The sequence below is a fragment of the Coregonus lavaretus genome, assembly GCF_964263955.1.
Source record: "Coregonus lavaretus genome assembly, chromosome: 16".
In the NCBI taxonomy this organism is placed as follows: Eukaryota; Metazoa; Chordata; class Actinopteri; order Salmoniformes; family Salmonidae; genus Coregonus; species Coregonus lavaretus.
Window position 1 is genome coordinate 28,128,317 of NC_140003.1, and position 15,432 is coordinate 28,143,748.

The 15,432-nt window shown below is 41.6% G+C and overlaps 1 protein-coding gene across 1 annotated transcript in view; it reads right to left on the minus strand.

Moving 5' to 3' along the window:
- LOC311143998 (coiled-coil domain-containing protein 141-like) overlaps positions 1–15,432 on the minus strand; it is a gene marked incomplete at both ends in the record, with an annotated part of 41,114 nt that overhangs the window by 5,478 nt on the left and 20,204 nt on the right. The window contains 12 exons of the mRNA XM_084179910.1: positions 2,312–2,496; positions 4,324–4,455; positions 4,547–4,659; positions 4,893–5,076; positions 5,300–5,497; positions 5,631–5,771; positions 8,943–9,092; positions 9,325–9,486; positions 13,865–14,053; positions 14,363–14,488; positions 14,637–14,816; positions 15,187–15,360. Coding sequence (XP_084036036.1) covers positions 2,312–2,496; positions 4,324–4,455; positions 4,547–4,659; positions 4,893–5,076; positions 5,300–5,497; positions 5,631–5,771; positions 8,943–9,092; positions 9,325–9,486; positions 13,865–14,053; positions 14,363–14,488; positions 14,637–14,816; positions 15,187–15,360 — 1,934 coding nt within the window. The remainder of the gene's footprint in view (positions 1–2,311; positions 2,497–4,323; positions 4,456–4,546; positions 4,660–4,892; positions 5,077–5,299; positions 5,498–5,630; positions 5,772–8,942; positions 9,093–9,324; positions 9,487–13,864; positions 14,054–14,362; positions 14,489–14,636; positions 14,817–15,186; positions 15,361–15,432) is intronic.

Sequence of the window (15,432 nt, forward strand, 5' to 3'; positions counted from 1 at the left end):
CAGATCAGAGGCAGTAGGGATGACCAGGGATGTTCTCTTGATAAGTGTGTGAATTGGACCATTTTCCTGTCCTGCTAAGCATTCATCATGTAACAAGTACTTTTGGGTGTCAGGGAAAATGTATGGAGTAAAAAGTACATTATTTTCTTTAGGAATGTAGTGAAGTAAAAGTAAAAGTTGTCAAAAATATACAGTTGAAGTCGGAAGTTTACATACACTTAGGTTGGAGTCATTAAAACTTGTTTTTCAACCACACCACACATTTCTTGTTAACAAACTATAGTTTTGGCAAGTCGGTTAGGACATCTACTTTGTGCATGACACAAGTAATTTTTACAACAATTGTTTACAGACAGATTATTTCACTTATAATTCACAGTATCACAATTCAGTGGGTCAGAAGTTTACATACACTAAGTTGACTGTGCCTTTAAACAACTTGGACAATTCAAGAAAATTATGTAATGGCTTTAGAAGCTTCTGATAGGCTAACTGACATCATTTGAGTCTCCTCAATAGGGCCTCCTGTAGCTCAGTTGGTAGAGCATGGCGCTTGCAACACCAGGGTTGTGGGTTCGTTTCCCACGGGGGGGCCAGTATGAAAAATGTATGCACTCACTAACTGTAAGTCGCTCTGGAAAAGAGCGTCTGCTAAATGACTAAAATGTAATTGGAGGTGTACCTGTGGATGTATTTCAAGGCCTACCTTCAAACTCAGTGGCTCTTTACTTGACATCATGGGAAAATCCAAAGAAATCAGCCAAGACCTCAGAAAAAAATTTGTAGACCTCGACAAGTCTGGTTCATCCTTGGGAGCAATTTCCAAATTCCTGAATGTACCACGTTCATCTGTACAAACAATAGTACGCAAGTATAAACACAATGGGACCAGGCAGCCATCATACCGCTCAGGAAGGAGACGCGTTCTGTCTCCTAGAGATTAATGTACTTTGGTGCGAAAAGTGCAAATCAATCCCAGAACAACAGCAAATGACCTTGTGAAGATGCTGGAGGAAACAGGTACAAAAGTATCTATATCTACAGTAAAACAAGTCCTATATCGACATAACCTGAAAGGCCGCTCAGCAAGGAAGAAGCCACTGCTCCAAAACCACCATAAAAAAGGCAGACTACGGTTTGCAACTGCACATGGGGACAAATATCGTACTTTTTGGAGAAAATAGATGGCATCATGAGGAAGGAAAAGTTTGTGGATATATTGAAGCAACATCTCAAGACATCAGTCAGGAAGTTAAAGCTTGGTCGCAAATGGGTCTTCCAAATGGACAATGACCCCAAGCATACTTCCAAAGTTGTGGCAAAATGGCTTAAGGACAACAAAGTCAAGGTATTGGAGTGGCCATTACAAAGCCCTGACCTCATCCTAAAAAAATGTGTGGGCAGAACTGAAAAAGCGTGTGCGAGCAAGGGGAGGCCTACAAACCTGACTCAGTTACACCAGCTCTGTCAGGAGGAATGGGCCAAAATTCACCCAACATATTGTGGGAAGCTTGTGGAAGGCTACCCGAAACGTTTGACCCAAGTTAAACAATTTAAAGGCAATGCTACCAAATACTAATTGAGTGTATGTAAACTTCTGACCCACTGGGAATGTGATGAAATAAATAAATCATTCTCTCTACTATTATTACGACATTTCACATTCTTAAAATAAAGTGGTGATCCTAACTGACCTAATACAGGTGATTTTTACTAGGATTAAATGTTAGGAATTGTGAAAAACTGAGTCTAAATGTATTTGGCTAAGGTGTATGTAAACTTCCGACTTCAACTGTAAATAGTAAGGTAAAGTACAGATACCCCAAAAAAAGTATACTTTAAAGTATTTTTACTTTTACTGTACTTTACATCACTGACGTCACCCATATTCAAGAACAACTCATTCTCAACTCCGAATTACATATAGAGGCCTTATGATCTGGAACTCATTCCCACCTGATTTTGCCAAGCTATCCCCGTCGTTGTTTAAAAAAAATGCAAGAGGCACCTAATGTCCATCACAGTTCTACACCCTCAGTATTCCTTTATCTTTTTTGTGTGTAGTTTTTTATTTTATCGTTTGTTTGTTTGTCCACACTGCTGAATCTGTGTGATTTCTGTCCATGGGGGGTGGGGTGGGGGGTGGGGGGTGGGGGGTGGGGTACACTCAACATGCCTTTTTGGGCTTTTTTTCCCCTTCTTGCACATACTCATTTTTTTACTGTTACAAACTGTCTTTCTATTTGTGCAAATAAACTAAACTAAACTAAACTATGTGTGGATAGTGGTGGTGGTGCACGGTTGAAGGTACCTGCTCTCTGATAACACTTTGTTGTGATGTTCTGGGTGGAGTTTGTCTGGTAGGTCCTTGCTCCTTGTTTTGGGGATTTGAGGTTTCTTGCTTCTTGTATCTTCTAATGTTTTGATGGGTACCTCTTTTCCATTCCCTCCCATGGTTAGTTCAGGAGTGTGTCCAGTTTCTTTCAGCTCAGACTGCTGAAATCATACAGTTGAAGTCGGAAGTTTACATACACCTTAGCCACATACATTTAAACTCAGTTTTTCACAATTCCTGACATTTAATCCTTGTAAACATTCCCTGTCTTAGGTCAGTTAGGATCACCACTTTATTTTAAGAATGTGAAATGTCAGAATAATAGTAGAGAGAATGATTTATTTCAGCTTTTCTTTCTTTCATCACATTCCCAGTGGGTCAGAAGTTTACATACACTCAATTAGTATTTGGTAGCATTGCCTTTAAATTGTTTAACTTGGGTCAAACGTTTCGGGTAGCCTATCACAAGCTTCCCACAATAAGTTGGGTGAATTTTGGCCCATTCCTCCTGACAGAGCTGGTGTAACTGAGTCAGGTTTGTAGGCCTCCTTGCTCGCACACGCTTTTTCAGTTCTGCCCACAAATGTTCTATAGGCTTGAGGTCAGGGCTTTGTAATGGCCACTCCATTACCTTGACTTTGTTGTCCTTAAGCCATTTTGCCACAACTTTGGAAGTATGCTTGGGGTCATTGTCCATTTGGAAGACCCATTTGTGACCAAGCTTTAACTTCCTGACTGACGTCTTGAGATGTTGCTTCAATATATCCACATAATTTTCCTTCCTCATGATGCTATCTATTTTGTGAAGTGCACCAGTCCCTCCTGCAGCAAAGCACCCCCACAGCATGATGCTGCCACCCCCGTGCTTCACGGTTGTGATGGTGTTCTTCGGCTTGCAAGCAACCCCCTTTTTCCTCCAAACATAACAATGGTCATTATGGCCAAACAATTCTATTTTTGTTTCATCAGACCAGAGGACATTTCTCCAAAAAGTACGATCTTTGTCCCCATGTCCAGTTGCAAACCGTAGTCTGGCTTTTTTATGGCGGTTTTGGAGCAGTGGCTTCTTCCTTGCTGAGCGGCGTTTCAGGTTATGTCGATATAGGACTTGTTTTACTGTGTATCTAGATAAGTTTGTACCTGTTTCCTCCAGCATCTTCATAAGGTCATTTGCTGTTGTTCTGGGATTGATTTGCACTTTTTGCACCAAAGTACGTTCATCTCTAGGAGACAGAACCCGTCTCCTTCCTGAGCGGTATGACGGCTGCGTGGTCCCATTGTGTTTATACTTGCGTACTATTGTTTGTACAGATGAACGTGGTACCTTCAGGCATTTGGAAATTACTCCCAAGGATGAACCAGACTTGTCGAGGTCTACAATTCTTTTTCTGAGGTCTTGGCTGATTTCTTTTGATTTTCCCATGATGTCAAGCAAAGAGGCACTGAGTTTGAAGGTAGGCCTTGAAATCCACAGGTACACCTCCAATTGACTCAAATGATGTCAATTAGTCTATCAGAAGCTTCTAAAGCCATGACATCATTTTCTGGAATGTTCCAAGCTGTTTATAAGCACAGTCAACTTGGTGTATGTAAACTTCTGACCCACTGGAATTGTGATACAGTGAATTATAAGTGAAATAATCTGTCTGTAAACAATTGTTGGAAAAATTACTTGTGTCATTCACAAGGTAGATGTCCTAACCTACTTGCCAAAACTATAGTTTGTTACAAGACATTTGTGGAGTGGTTGAAAATGAGTTTTAATGACTCCAACCTAAGTGTATGTAAACTTCCGACTTGGACTGTACATTATAACATTCAACAAATGCAGAGAACCCACATTTAATTTCACATACTATGACTAAACAATTGTGATACTGAAAATAATTCTTGTTTGTTTTTTACAGTTTACAGATGGTGTCAGAAGTGGGATTCAAACCCACTGAAGCTGACAAAATAGTGTCCTGTTTCCATCTCAATAACCTTACCACATCAAGAGCCTCCTGGGGGTACATCTCAGCTTTCTCTGTTTCTTGGTTTGATTTTTGCTCTTGTTTGTTTTCCTCTTGTATGACATTATCCAACTTTTTTATTTCAGGCTCCTCCTTCAAAGCCTCAGTCTGAAATCAGAGGAAAATCACATATTTTGAAGTCATTTTCCATTAAAATGACTGAAGAAAATTACTAGGCCCCCGCAAAAATTAATTGTACCTGTAGTTTAGCCTCCAAATCCATTAATCCATTACAAAGTTCCTTTATCGATTCCACTATCTCATTGTGTTTGGTGAGAGTTTTCTCCATATACTTCTTTCCCTCCTCAACACCTGTACATTAAAGACAGTTCATACAGTCCTCAATGCCAGTGTCATGGGCATGACTTCTACTAAGGACAGGGGGACATATCCCCCTACATTTTGAAATAGCATTTTTGGTCAGCTTTATGTACAGTAAGCTATGTAAGCATCCATTTCCTTACCCCCCAAAAAGCTGACCCAAACCCTAAGAATTATTTCTAAAATCAAGATAGTGGTTTGTTGTGTGTGATCTGGCCCCTTACCATGCAGACGGACAGCCAGTTCTGTGATTTGGCTGATCCTCTCCTCTTGCTGGGGCACAGTGGGCCAAACAAACTTCTCAAACTGCTTGTATAGAATAGACACTGCTTCCCTGGTCTTACACTGGGAAGAGTACTTCCCTACCCTCACAATCGTAGCACTTGCTTCATCACACCAGAACTGATACTGAAATTCAAAAGCAGAAAATTGTGAGACAATTTTACCAGATATAAAGGGAGGAAATGCATGTTGATCCACTTCATGCAGCAAAATCATAACAATCATAACACAACATATGCTATATCCAATTTCCTTAAATTTGTGATGATTTTTGACAAGATGTTAATTTCCATAATTGAGAAGTATAGGGTCAATGATTTATCTTCTTAAGTGTTGTCCAACCATGCACCTCCTCCATAGCTTGCTGCAGCTTCACGCTCATGTCCAGGTTCTGCCTGTACTCCTCCACAGTCTTGTCAAAGTCCCCCAGCTGTCTCTGTAGCTCATTAACAGCATCCTCTATCTCTCTGGGGCTACTGCCTATCAGATGCTTCTCTGTGCTGGACGTTACTTTCACTGTGAAAGCCTGCATTCTCTTCTTCAATACCTGGTTGAAGAGAGAAAGAAAGAAAGAATGAACATAGAAAGAGGCAAAAAAATAATGCATTTAAACCATTGAATAGCAGGCAAATGTGTTATTTTTTTGACTGGATTGTCATAGCAAACAGGATGTGTCTCACCTGTAACTTTTCATTATAAATCTCTATCTGCTGGATTTGGTTTTTTACTGCTTTCAGGTTCCTTGTCTTGTCGTTTCTCTTCATATAATTGAACTTCAAGTTGTTGAATTTCTTCTTGAGGTCCTTGAATGACTCTCTCAGCTGAAATGAAAAAAATCATGACCTATTAATAACAAAGGCTTTCAATCAGAATACAAAACATATAAAACAGTTAAGACATAAAATCCTCACATATCATCATCATCCTGTGTTTCTTATCTGTGTTGACAGCTAAATCCATTGTAATTCACCCCCTTCGATACAGTTACAGAACATTGAACATATAACATCTAACAGCACCACCAGAGATAGTTTGAGAGGAGGGGGGCTGGGTATCCTATCTAAAACAGCTTGGCAGGAAAACAGAACAGTGCAGCAGAGCAGGGTTGGATTCAGATTCAGTCACTGGGGGGATTATTTTGGTGAGCTTAATGGCTAAGTCCGGAGACGTGATTTATACTGCAGGGCCATTTCTGTCCCAGCCGACGGGCTTCTGCAATGGTAGAATGGCCAGCTCATGTGTCAGACCAGGACAGCTGCAGCTTCACCAACCTCCCCCTGCCCTCCACATCCCATTTTGGGAGCCTCATATAACTCTAATTATCTTACTGGCTTTTTCCCGAGCTGGAATGGGTTGGGTACATGGGGAGATTTCCTGCCCAGTGAGAGGGGAGGGGAGGAAGGGAGAGACAGAGAGACAGAGAGACAGAGAGACAGAGAGAGATCTAGAGAGAGAAAGGGTTGGGGGATTCAAATCACAGCAGGGGGAAGCGAAAGGCCAAAAACACAGCATGAGTTTCAAGGAAACCTTAAGGAAAGGCTATTTGTTGTCCAACAGGACTGTACTATCTCATCAAGTAGCTGGAGTTGGGCTTCCCAAAGCAATTACTGTATAGCTACAGAGCCAGCTGCTGCTGAGAACTACGTGACTGAGACCTTCTGACCCACTGATAGAACCTAAGTAAATAACCTTTAGAGAACTATAAAAATATCCATCAAGAAAGACTGTAGCTACAGAAGAATAATTGGGTTGGTTTGCTAAAAATAAATTAAGACCACGCAATTGAGTTATTTAGAGATTACAAAAATGATCTGAGTCCAAAACATAAGAGAAAACTGTCTCATTTCTGTTGGGTTTTCTCCCCATTCAAAATAGTCAATCATTCGGATTACTTTCAAAGTATTGTTTAAAGTATTTTAAAATAGAAAAGATTGCTGTAGTTCAGAGAAGCAGAATGGTCTGAGTCTTGAGGGCAGTAGGACTGGGCTAGCTACTGTAGAATATGGATCTGACAGCACGGTCTGATTTAAATGGTCTCATCCCAGCTGATGAGCAGCAGCAACTGCCCCTGCTGCTAAAATGCCATCATGTTTACTCATACATACTTATGAAAGGGTGTTGGCTAGATAACCATGGCTGCCGGTCACTGACACCAACAACCACATGGTCTGTCTTTTTTCATGGTAACCCTATGACACAGCAAAGAGAGAAAAAAGTCCTTCTCTCAATTTCTAATCACAAATATTAAGTATTACTACTTAATACTTAACACATAATGACTTAATATTTACTTAAGTCATTATTAATATTAAATGTTTAGCTAGTCATTACTATTAAGATTATATTGATTAAACAATCTACTTAAAATGTACGGTAATTAAATTGAAAGTAATATTTTTTCAGAATTTATCTTCACGTTGTTTATTCATGCAGAAATAAATTATTATATATTGGTCTGTAAGATTACATAAAACAGGATTGGGGTTAATTCCATTTAAATTCAGTCTATCCATTAAGTAAACTGAAAATTCCAATGCTATTTAATAAGGACAGTTGAAATTGGAATTTCAGTTTACTGTACTTCCTGAATTGCCAAAATGACATGGAATTGACACCACCGCTGAAATAAGAGTGCACACGTGCACCACTGTCTGGTGAATGTTGAGGTATCTCTACTGTAGGCATGCTCAGCCAACTGTATGGTGTCTTTTGCTAAAAAGAAGTATGTCAACCTGTATCAGCTAGTTGGCAGTGTATGAAATACTGTCACATGCAATTCATGTAATGGTCCAAGCCAGGTGATACAGTATATTCATGACATATTTTGGGGAGCTCTCATCTCGCAGAAGGCAACAGTGCTCTGCTGGCCAGATGAAATCACAACTTACTGGAACCTAATCATAAAGGGACAAATCTCAACTTCATAATTGACATCAGGGGTGTATTCATTAGTCGGATTCTGTTGCAAAATGTTTTATCTGTTGCACAACGTTTTGCAACGGAAACCGTTTACTCCAAACGGAAAGCGTTTTGCAATGAAAACAAGTTTCATTCCATTTGCTTGGTTTGCTTCCATTTGGTAGCTAGAGTAAACGGTTCCTGTTTCAAAATGAAACGATTTGCAACGGAATCCGACTAATGAATACACCCCAGTTGACATCAGGTAGGATTCCCCCCAAAGACCTCACTTCTCAAGTATTGGTATCTCAAGTATGTGTATTAAGAGTAGAGTGATTTATGGTATGTATAACCCAGCAGTGCAAGATAGAAACCCTACAGAAAACACAAATAGAAACAACATTTTCATTTCCAAACCATTTTAAATACAGTTATATATTGATAAAATCATGTTTTATGAACGTTTCAAATTGCCATCGTCCAGTAGAGGGAGGTAGAGGCCAAACAAATCTCAGGCATAAAGGGTGTGTTGGAGTAAAAATAGAGTAGCATGAATAGATTTGGAACAGAACACAGATAAATATAGATTTGTGTGTGAACTTTAGACTAGTACCAACCATACCTCTAGGCCTTCATATGACATGCAGAAAAATCATTCTTAGGTCCAGGTAATCTCTAATAAATAAGGGAGACCTCCTGGTCCCTTGTCTGTCTGAGGGCCTTGGTATTGAGGACTCTTTTATTTGGGTTACCCTTCCACAGCTGATACAAGAGGAATCTGCCCTTCTGACTGGAGTGACATGAGACAAATGGCAGGGAGGGAGGGAGGGAGGGGGAAAATGTAACTTGGAATAGAGGCCCTCCAGAGACAAAGATCACAGTCCCAGAGCTAAATTTAGACCGGGACAGCTGTGCTATGCTATGCTGCTAGGCCAGACAATAAAAAGCCCCAGCAACTACAAAAGCCTAAAGCCCCAGCACAAAAATGAATGCTTGAGCTCTAGATCTGAGGCCTGGGTTATATAAATTGGGATGAATAACCAAGACTAACAGTCTTATTGAGATAAAGCCAAAGTGTTGTTACACCGTCCGACCTCAGTGATCTCCTCCTTGAAGACACAGTAGTGCAGGTTGCTGGTGAGGCTCTCTTCACACCTGTTGGCCTCAGCGCTCCAGTTCACACAGCCTCTCTCCAGTCTCTCCAGACGCTCCTGCAGACGCCGCACTGCAAACCCTGAGGCATGCTGGCACGGCAGGAGAGAGAAGTTCTGTATCATAAGATAATGACCATGTAGTGTAACTAGATCTTCAAAAGTATACTAATATTTGTTAGTGTGCATGTAAAGTTAAAAAAAATAAGTAATACAGCACTTGGAGCAAGGGGAGTGCAAACACAATGAAAAAAAAAAAACCTCTCAGGGTCAAGACAAACAAACAAACAGCGGTGAATGATGAGGTGTTGTCTTCCAGTCTCACCGACTGCTGGACAGTGTTACTGATGTCTCCTCCCAGAGAGATAGCCAGCTTGTACAGGTGTCTAACGTGGCTCTGTCTGTCCTGGTGTTGGATCAGCTGGATCTTAGCCTGGCTCGTCTCGCTGAACCCTGTCACAGGCTCCGATGTTAACAGCTTATCCAGCTGGGGACACAACAATTAACCAATTAGGAGGCTGTTTATTGAACCATTATCCAATTAGGTGGCTGTTTATTTGCTGCTATGATCAGTATCATGTGAGTGTTTGATGATGTTTGCATATCACCAGCTGTTCAAGATTCGATTTCGAATAACTAAGTAATGCAGCTCTATTAGTGTCTTCTGGGGTATCTTGTCTAGGAAACCCCCCTGAGCTCACAGAAGACTGATTCATTCTCTTGGGTTCTATCTGGACTCATCTTGTGTAATGATGCCGGTATTCATTAAATTGGTTTTTATTTTTGTGATGAATACAACGGGTGTAGACTTAACTGTGAAGTTAATGCTTGCTTACAAGCCCTTCCCAATGATACATAGCAAAAAAATTATAATACAAAAAAAGAATAGTAACACTAGAGGAATAAAATACACAAGAATGGAGCTACATACAGGGAGTACCAGTACCAGATCAATGTGCAGGGGTACAAGGTATTTGAGGTAGATATGTACATGAAAGGTAAAGTGACTAGGCATCAGGATTGATAATAATATGAGTAAAATAAAGAACAGAGTAGCAGCAGCATATGATGTGTGTAGAAGTGTGTGTGTGTGTGTATTTGTGTGTGTGTGTGTATGTGTTGTGTCTGTATGAGTGTGTGTGTATGTGTGTTTATGTTGTCGGTATGCATGTGTGTGTTATTTGTGTGCAAATGTGCTTATGTAGTGTATGTGAATGCGTATGGGTTTTGTTTGAGAGTGTCAGTGTAGTGTGTGTGAGCGTGTATACAGTATATAGTCTTGTGAGTGTGCATAGAGTCAGTGCAAGATAGGGTTAGTCAGATAGTCCGGGTAACCATTAATTACAGTGAGGGAAAAAAGTATTTGATCCCCTGCTGATTCTGTACGTTTGCCCACTGACAAAGACATGATCAGTATAATTTTAATGGTAGGTTTATTTGAACAGTGAGAGACAGAAAAACGCATCTCAAAAATGTTATAAATTGATTTGCATTTTAATGTGGTCCTCTGTAGCTCAGCTGGTAGAGCACGGCGCTTGTAACGCCAACGGGTTCGATCCCCGGGACCACCCATACACACAAAAAAAATAAAAAAAATGTATGCACGCATGACTGTAAGTCGCTTTGGATAAAAGCGTCTGCTAAATGGCATATTATATTATATTATATTATATTATTATTATTATATTATTATTATTATTATATTATTATTATTATTATTATTATATTATTATAAATAAGTATTTGACCCCTCTGAAAAACATGACTTAGTACTTGGTGGCAAAACCCTTGTTGGCCACCAGGTTTGCACACATCTCAGGAGGGATTTTGTCCCACTCCTCTTTGCAGATCTTCTCCAAGTCATTAAGGTTTTGAGCCTGACGTTTGGCAACTCGAACCTTCAGCTCCCTCCACAGATTTTCTATGGGATTAAGGTCTGGAGACTGGCTAGGCCACTCCAGGACCTTAATGTGCTTCTTCTTGAGCCACTCCTTTGTTGCCTTGGCCGTGTGTTTTGGGTCATTGTCATTGCCCTGGCTGAGGGAAGGAGGTTCTCACCCAAGATTTGACGGTACATGGCCCCGTCCATCGTCCCTTTGATGCGGTGAAGTTGTCCTGTCCCCTTAGCAGAAAAACACCCCCAAAACATAATGTTTCCACCGCCGTGTTTGACGGTGGGGATGGTGTTCTTGGGGTCGTAGGCAGCATTCCTCCTCCTCCAAACACGGCGAGTTGAGTTGATGCCAAAGAGCTCGATTTTGGTCTCATCTGACCACAACACTTTCACCCAGTTCTCCTCTGAATCATTCAGATGTTCATCGGCAAACTTCAGACGGCCCTGTATATGTGCTTTCTTGAGCAGGGGGACCTTGCGGGAGCTGCAGGATTTCAGTCCTTCACGGCGTAATGTGTTACCAATTGTTTTCTTGGTGACTATGGTCCCAGCTGCCTTGAGATCATTGACAAGATCCTCCCATGTAGTTCTGGGCTGATTCCTCACCGTTCTCATGATCATTGCAACTCCATGAGGTGAGATCTTGCATGGAGCTCCAGGCTCCATGCAAGACCTTCTCACCAAGCTGCTTGGCGATGGTCTTGTAGCCCATTCCAGCCTTGTGTAGGTCTACAATCTTGTCCCTGACATCCTTGGAGAGCTCTTTGGTCTTGGCCATGGTGGAGAGTTTGGAATCTGATTGATTGATTGCTTCTGTGGACAGGTGTCTTTTATACAGGTAACAAGCTGAGATTAGGGGCACTCCCTTTAAGAGTGTGCTCCTAATCTCAGCTCGTTACCTGTATAATGACACCAGGAGCCAGAAATCTTTCTGATTGAGAGGGGGTCAAATACTTATTTCCCTCATTAAAATGCAAATCAATTTATAACATTTTTGACATGCGTTTTTCTGGATTATTTTGTTGTTATTCTGTCTCTCACTGTTGAAATAAACCTACCATTAAAATTATAGACTGATAATTTCTTTGTCAGTGGGCAAACGTACAAAATCAGCAGGGGATCAAATACGTTTTTCCCTCACTGTAACTATTTAGCAGTCTTATGGCTTGGGGGTAGAAGCTGTCTCGGAAGCCTGTTGGTCTGAGAGCCGATGTCCCGGAACTGTTTTCCGGAAGGTAGCAGAGTGAATAGTTTTGGGTGGCTGGAGTCTTTGGCAATTTTTCGGGCCTTCCTCTGAACACCTGATATAGAGGTCCTGGATGGCAGGGAGCTCGGCCCAAGTGATGTACTGGGCTGTTCACACCACCCTCTGTAGCACTTTGCGGTCGAGGGTGGTGCATTTGCCATACCAAGCAGTGATACAGTCAGTCAAGACGCTCTCGATGGTGCAGCTGTAGAACCTTTTGAGGATCCGAGGGCCCATGCCAAATCTTTTCAGCCTCCTGAGGGGGAAGAGGAGCTGTTGTTCCCTCTTCACGACTGTGCGGCTGTGTGTGGACCATGTCGTCCTTAGTGATGTGGACGCCAAGGAATTTGAAGCTCTCGACCCACTCCACTACAGACTTGGCGATGTGATGGGGGTGTGCTCTCCCCTTTTTCTCCTGTAGTCCACGATCAGCTCCTTTGTCTTACTGATGTTAGGGGAGAGGTTGTTGTCATGGCACCACACTGCCAAGTCTCTGACCTCCTCCCTGTAGGCTGTGTCATCGCCGTTGGTGATCAGGCCTACCAGTGTTGTGTCGTTAGCAAACTTGATGATGGTGTTGGAGTCGAGGTTGGACACAGTTGTGGGTGAACAGGGCGTACAGGAAGGGACTAAGCACACACCCTTGAGCATCCCCAATGTTGAGGGTCAGTGTCGCGGAGGTGTTGTTGCCTACCCTCACCACCTGGGGCTGTTCTGTCAGGAAGTCCAGGATCCAGTTACAGAGGTGTTCAGTCCCAGGGTCCCCAGCTTGGTGATGAGCTTGGAAGGGACTATGGTGTTAAACGCTGAGCTGTGGTCTATGAACAGCATTCTCACATAGTTATTTCCCTCTTGTCCAGGTGGGAGAGGCCAGTGTGAAGTGCAATTGAGATTGCGTCATCTGTGGATCTGTTGGGGCGGTGTGCGAATTGGAGTGGATCCAGGGTGTCTGGGATGATGCTGTTGATGTGTGTCATGACCAGCCTTTGAAAGCACCTCATAATTACAGATGTGAATGCCACAGGGCGATAGTCATTTAGGCAGGTTACCTTGGAGTTCTTGGGAACAGGGACATTGTTGGGATTACAGACTGGGACAAGAAGAGATTGAAAATATCCGTGAGGATACTTGCCAGCTGGTCTGCACATGCTTTGAGAACGCGCACTCACATTCATATGAGTCAATGTATCAACCATAAAGCCATCGTTAGTATCTGACTGTCAGGCATAGTGTAGTGTGTAGCATGCAAAGTATCAATCTCTTATGGTACATTTTAGGCTGAAAAGGTCTACGAGTTACTGTATCTCCAGGGCATCTCTAAATTGATATCCTGTGTTCTTCGGTTTCTACAGCCAAGCTAGATAGGTAACTAACTCTCTGATAGTTACAGTATTTATGTGACATTTAAAGCTGAAAGGCCTATGAAGGGCAGAGAACTTTGATCTAAACTGATCACATATGTTCTCTCAAACACACAGCAACGATAGTTTTCAATGCCAGACATAGACACAATGACTCTGAAGAGACTACAGCAAAGATAACACCCTCCCTGATATTTACAGAATGTAGACTATGGTTGCGTCCAACATGTCACCCTATTCCCTAAATAATGCACTACTTCATATAGTGCACTCTATGGGCCCTAGTCAAAAGTATTGCACAATTCCGTAGGGAATAGGGTGCCATTTGGGACGCAACCCGCACCCTTAGACTATGTGTTGTTACCTCTTCATAAAGCTGGTGGAACTTCACGGCCATCTTGAGGACAGACTCGTACTCTTTGATTTTATCTTTTACTCTCTGATGAAGGTGAAGCATCTCTGTAACCTTCTCACTCTTCTCTTTGATAGGAATTCCTTTCAATGCCAACAGTTCTGATGTCTTCACCATGTATTCTACCTCCGCATTCAGTTGCTACAGGGGACATACAGTACATACAGAATAATTATGCATATTTACTTATAGGATATCACATAATGGACCAGATCAAAGAACGAAGGGAGATGACACAAATGTAAAAAGATTTAGGAACGGTGTCAAGCTACTTAGAGCCACCGTATAGATACTGTACTATCAAGCAAAGTGTATACTGACTTACACTAACACAGACTATATAATTATATTGGTACTCATAAAACCATTGTGTTCTGTCAAATAAATTATACATAATACTGTTGTGATTTATTCTACCTATATGACGGATCACTGGGCTATAGTTCTTACCAGGAACTGGGGCTTAGCTAGGCTAAAGTTCTCCAGTAGCTTGGACACAGTCTGAAGGTCACTTCCCAGATCTATTTTAGAGGTCGGGACAAGAATCTCCTCCACACTCTTCAGGTCATGAACAGTCTGTAACACATTTAAAACATCTGTTCTGACATTGTATTCACGGTGGGGGTCTTAACACTTCATGAGATTGCACTTGATGATACATTAAGAATAAATTGGTTGGGATTCAGGAATTTGTAATGGATATGATATGATCTACTTCCAGTACCTTTTTAAGTTGTTCTTTGTATTTCTTCCACTGTTTCTTGATGGACTTCACCTGATTGACGTGGAGCTGCCAGGAGGTCCAGAGGTCGGACAGGTCCACCTTCTTCTTGTTCAGCTCCTCCATGGTCTTCTCCACCACACCGATGGCTGCCCTCACATTCAGGTTCAGGTTCTCACTCACCTGATGATGCCAACATAAAGAATCCATTGCAATCAGGTACTGGGTCTTGTCTGTATTCTACAGCCCTCACATATGAAGCACCACTGGATGTTGGTCTAACCATGCGCCCTCTTGGTTAACTTGTTTGAATTACAATAATAAATGGTTGTCAGGTTTGTCTATATGTGTGCAGGTAGTGGCCTGTTAAGTACAATTTATTCCAAAGATAATTACACAGTAATAATAAATGGGTTTTCCAACTTCTGCTAGATAAGTATAATCAATACATGTAAAACTGGCAAATGTCAGGCCCTCAAAACTGTTGCATGGATAATAGCATTTGAAGAAGATGAATCCTAACAATTTCTCTAACCATGTAATAATGTCTAACCATGTTAGATGAGTTGATGTAGTTATTTCCCAGGTCCTGCATGGCGAGGAAGCTTTCCAACATGGACTGCCACTTAGCATCAGCGATCTCCTTAGACGTGACTCCACTCTCCTCGTTCTCCTCCTCTGGCGTCCTGTTATAGCTCTCATGTAGACTCTGCATCTGCTCCTCCACCTGAAACAGCATAGGAGTTACACATTTCAACTCTATTCAGTAATAATAATATAATATAATATGCCATTTAGC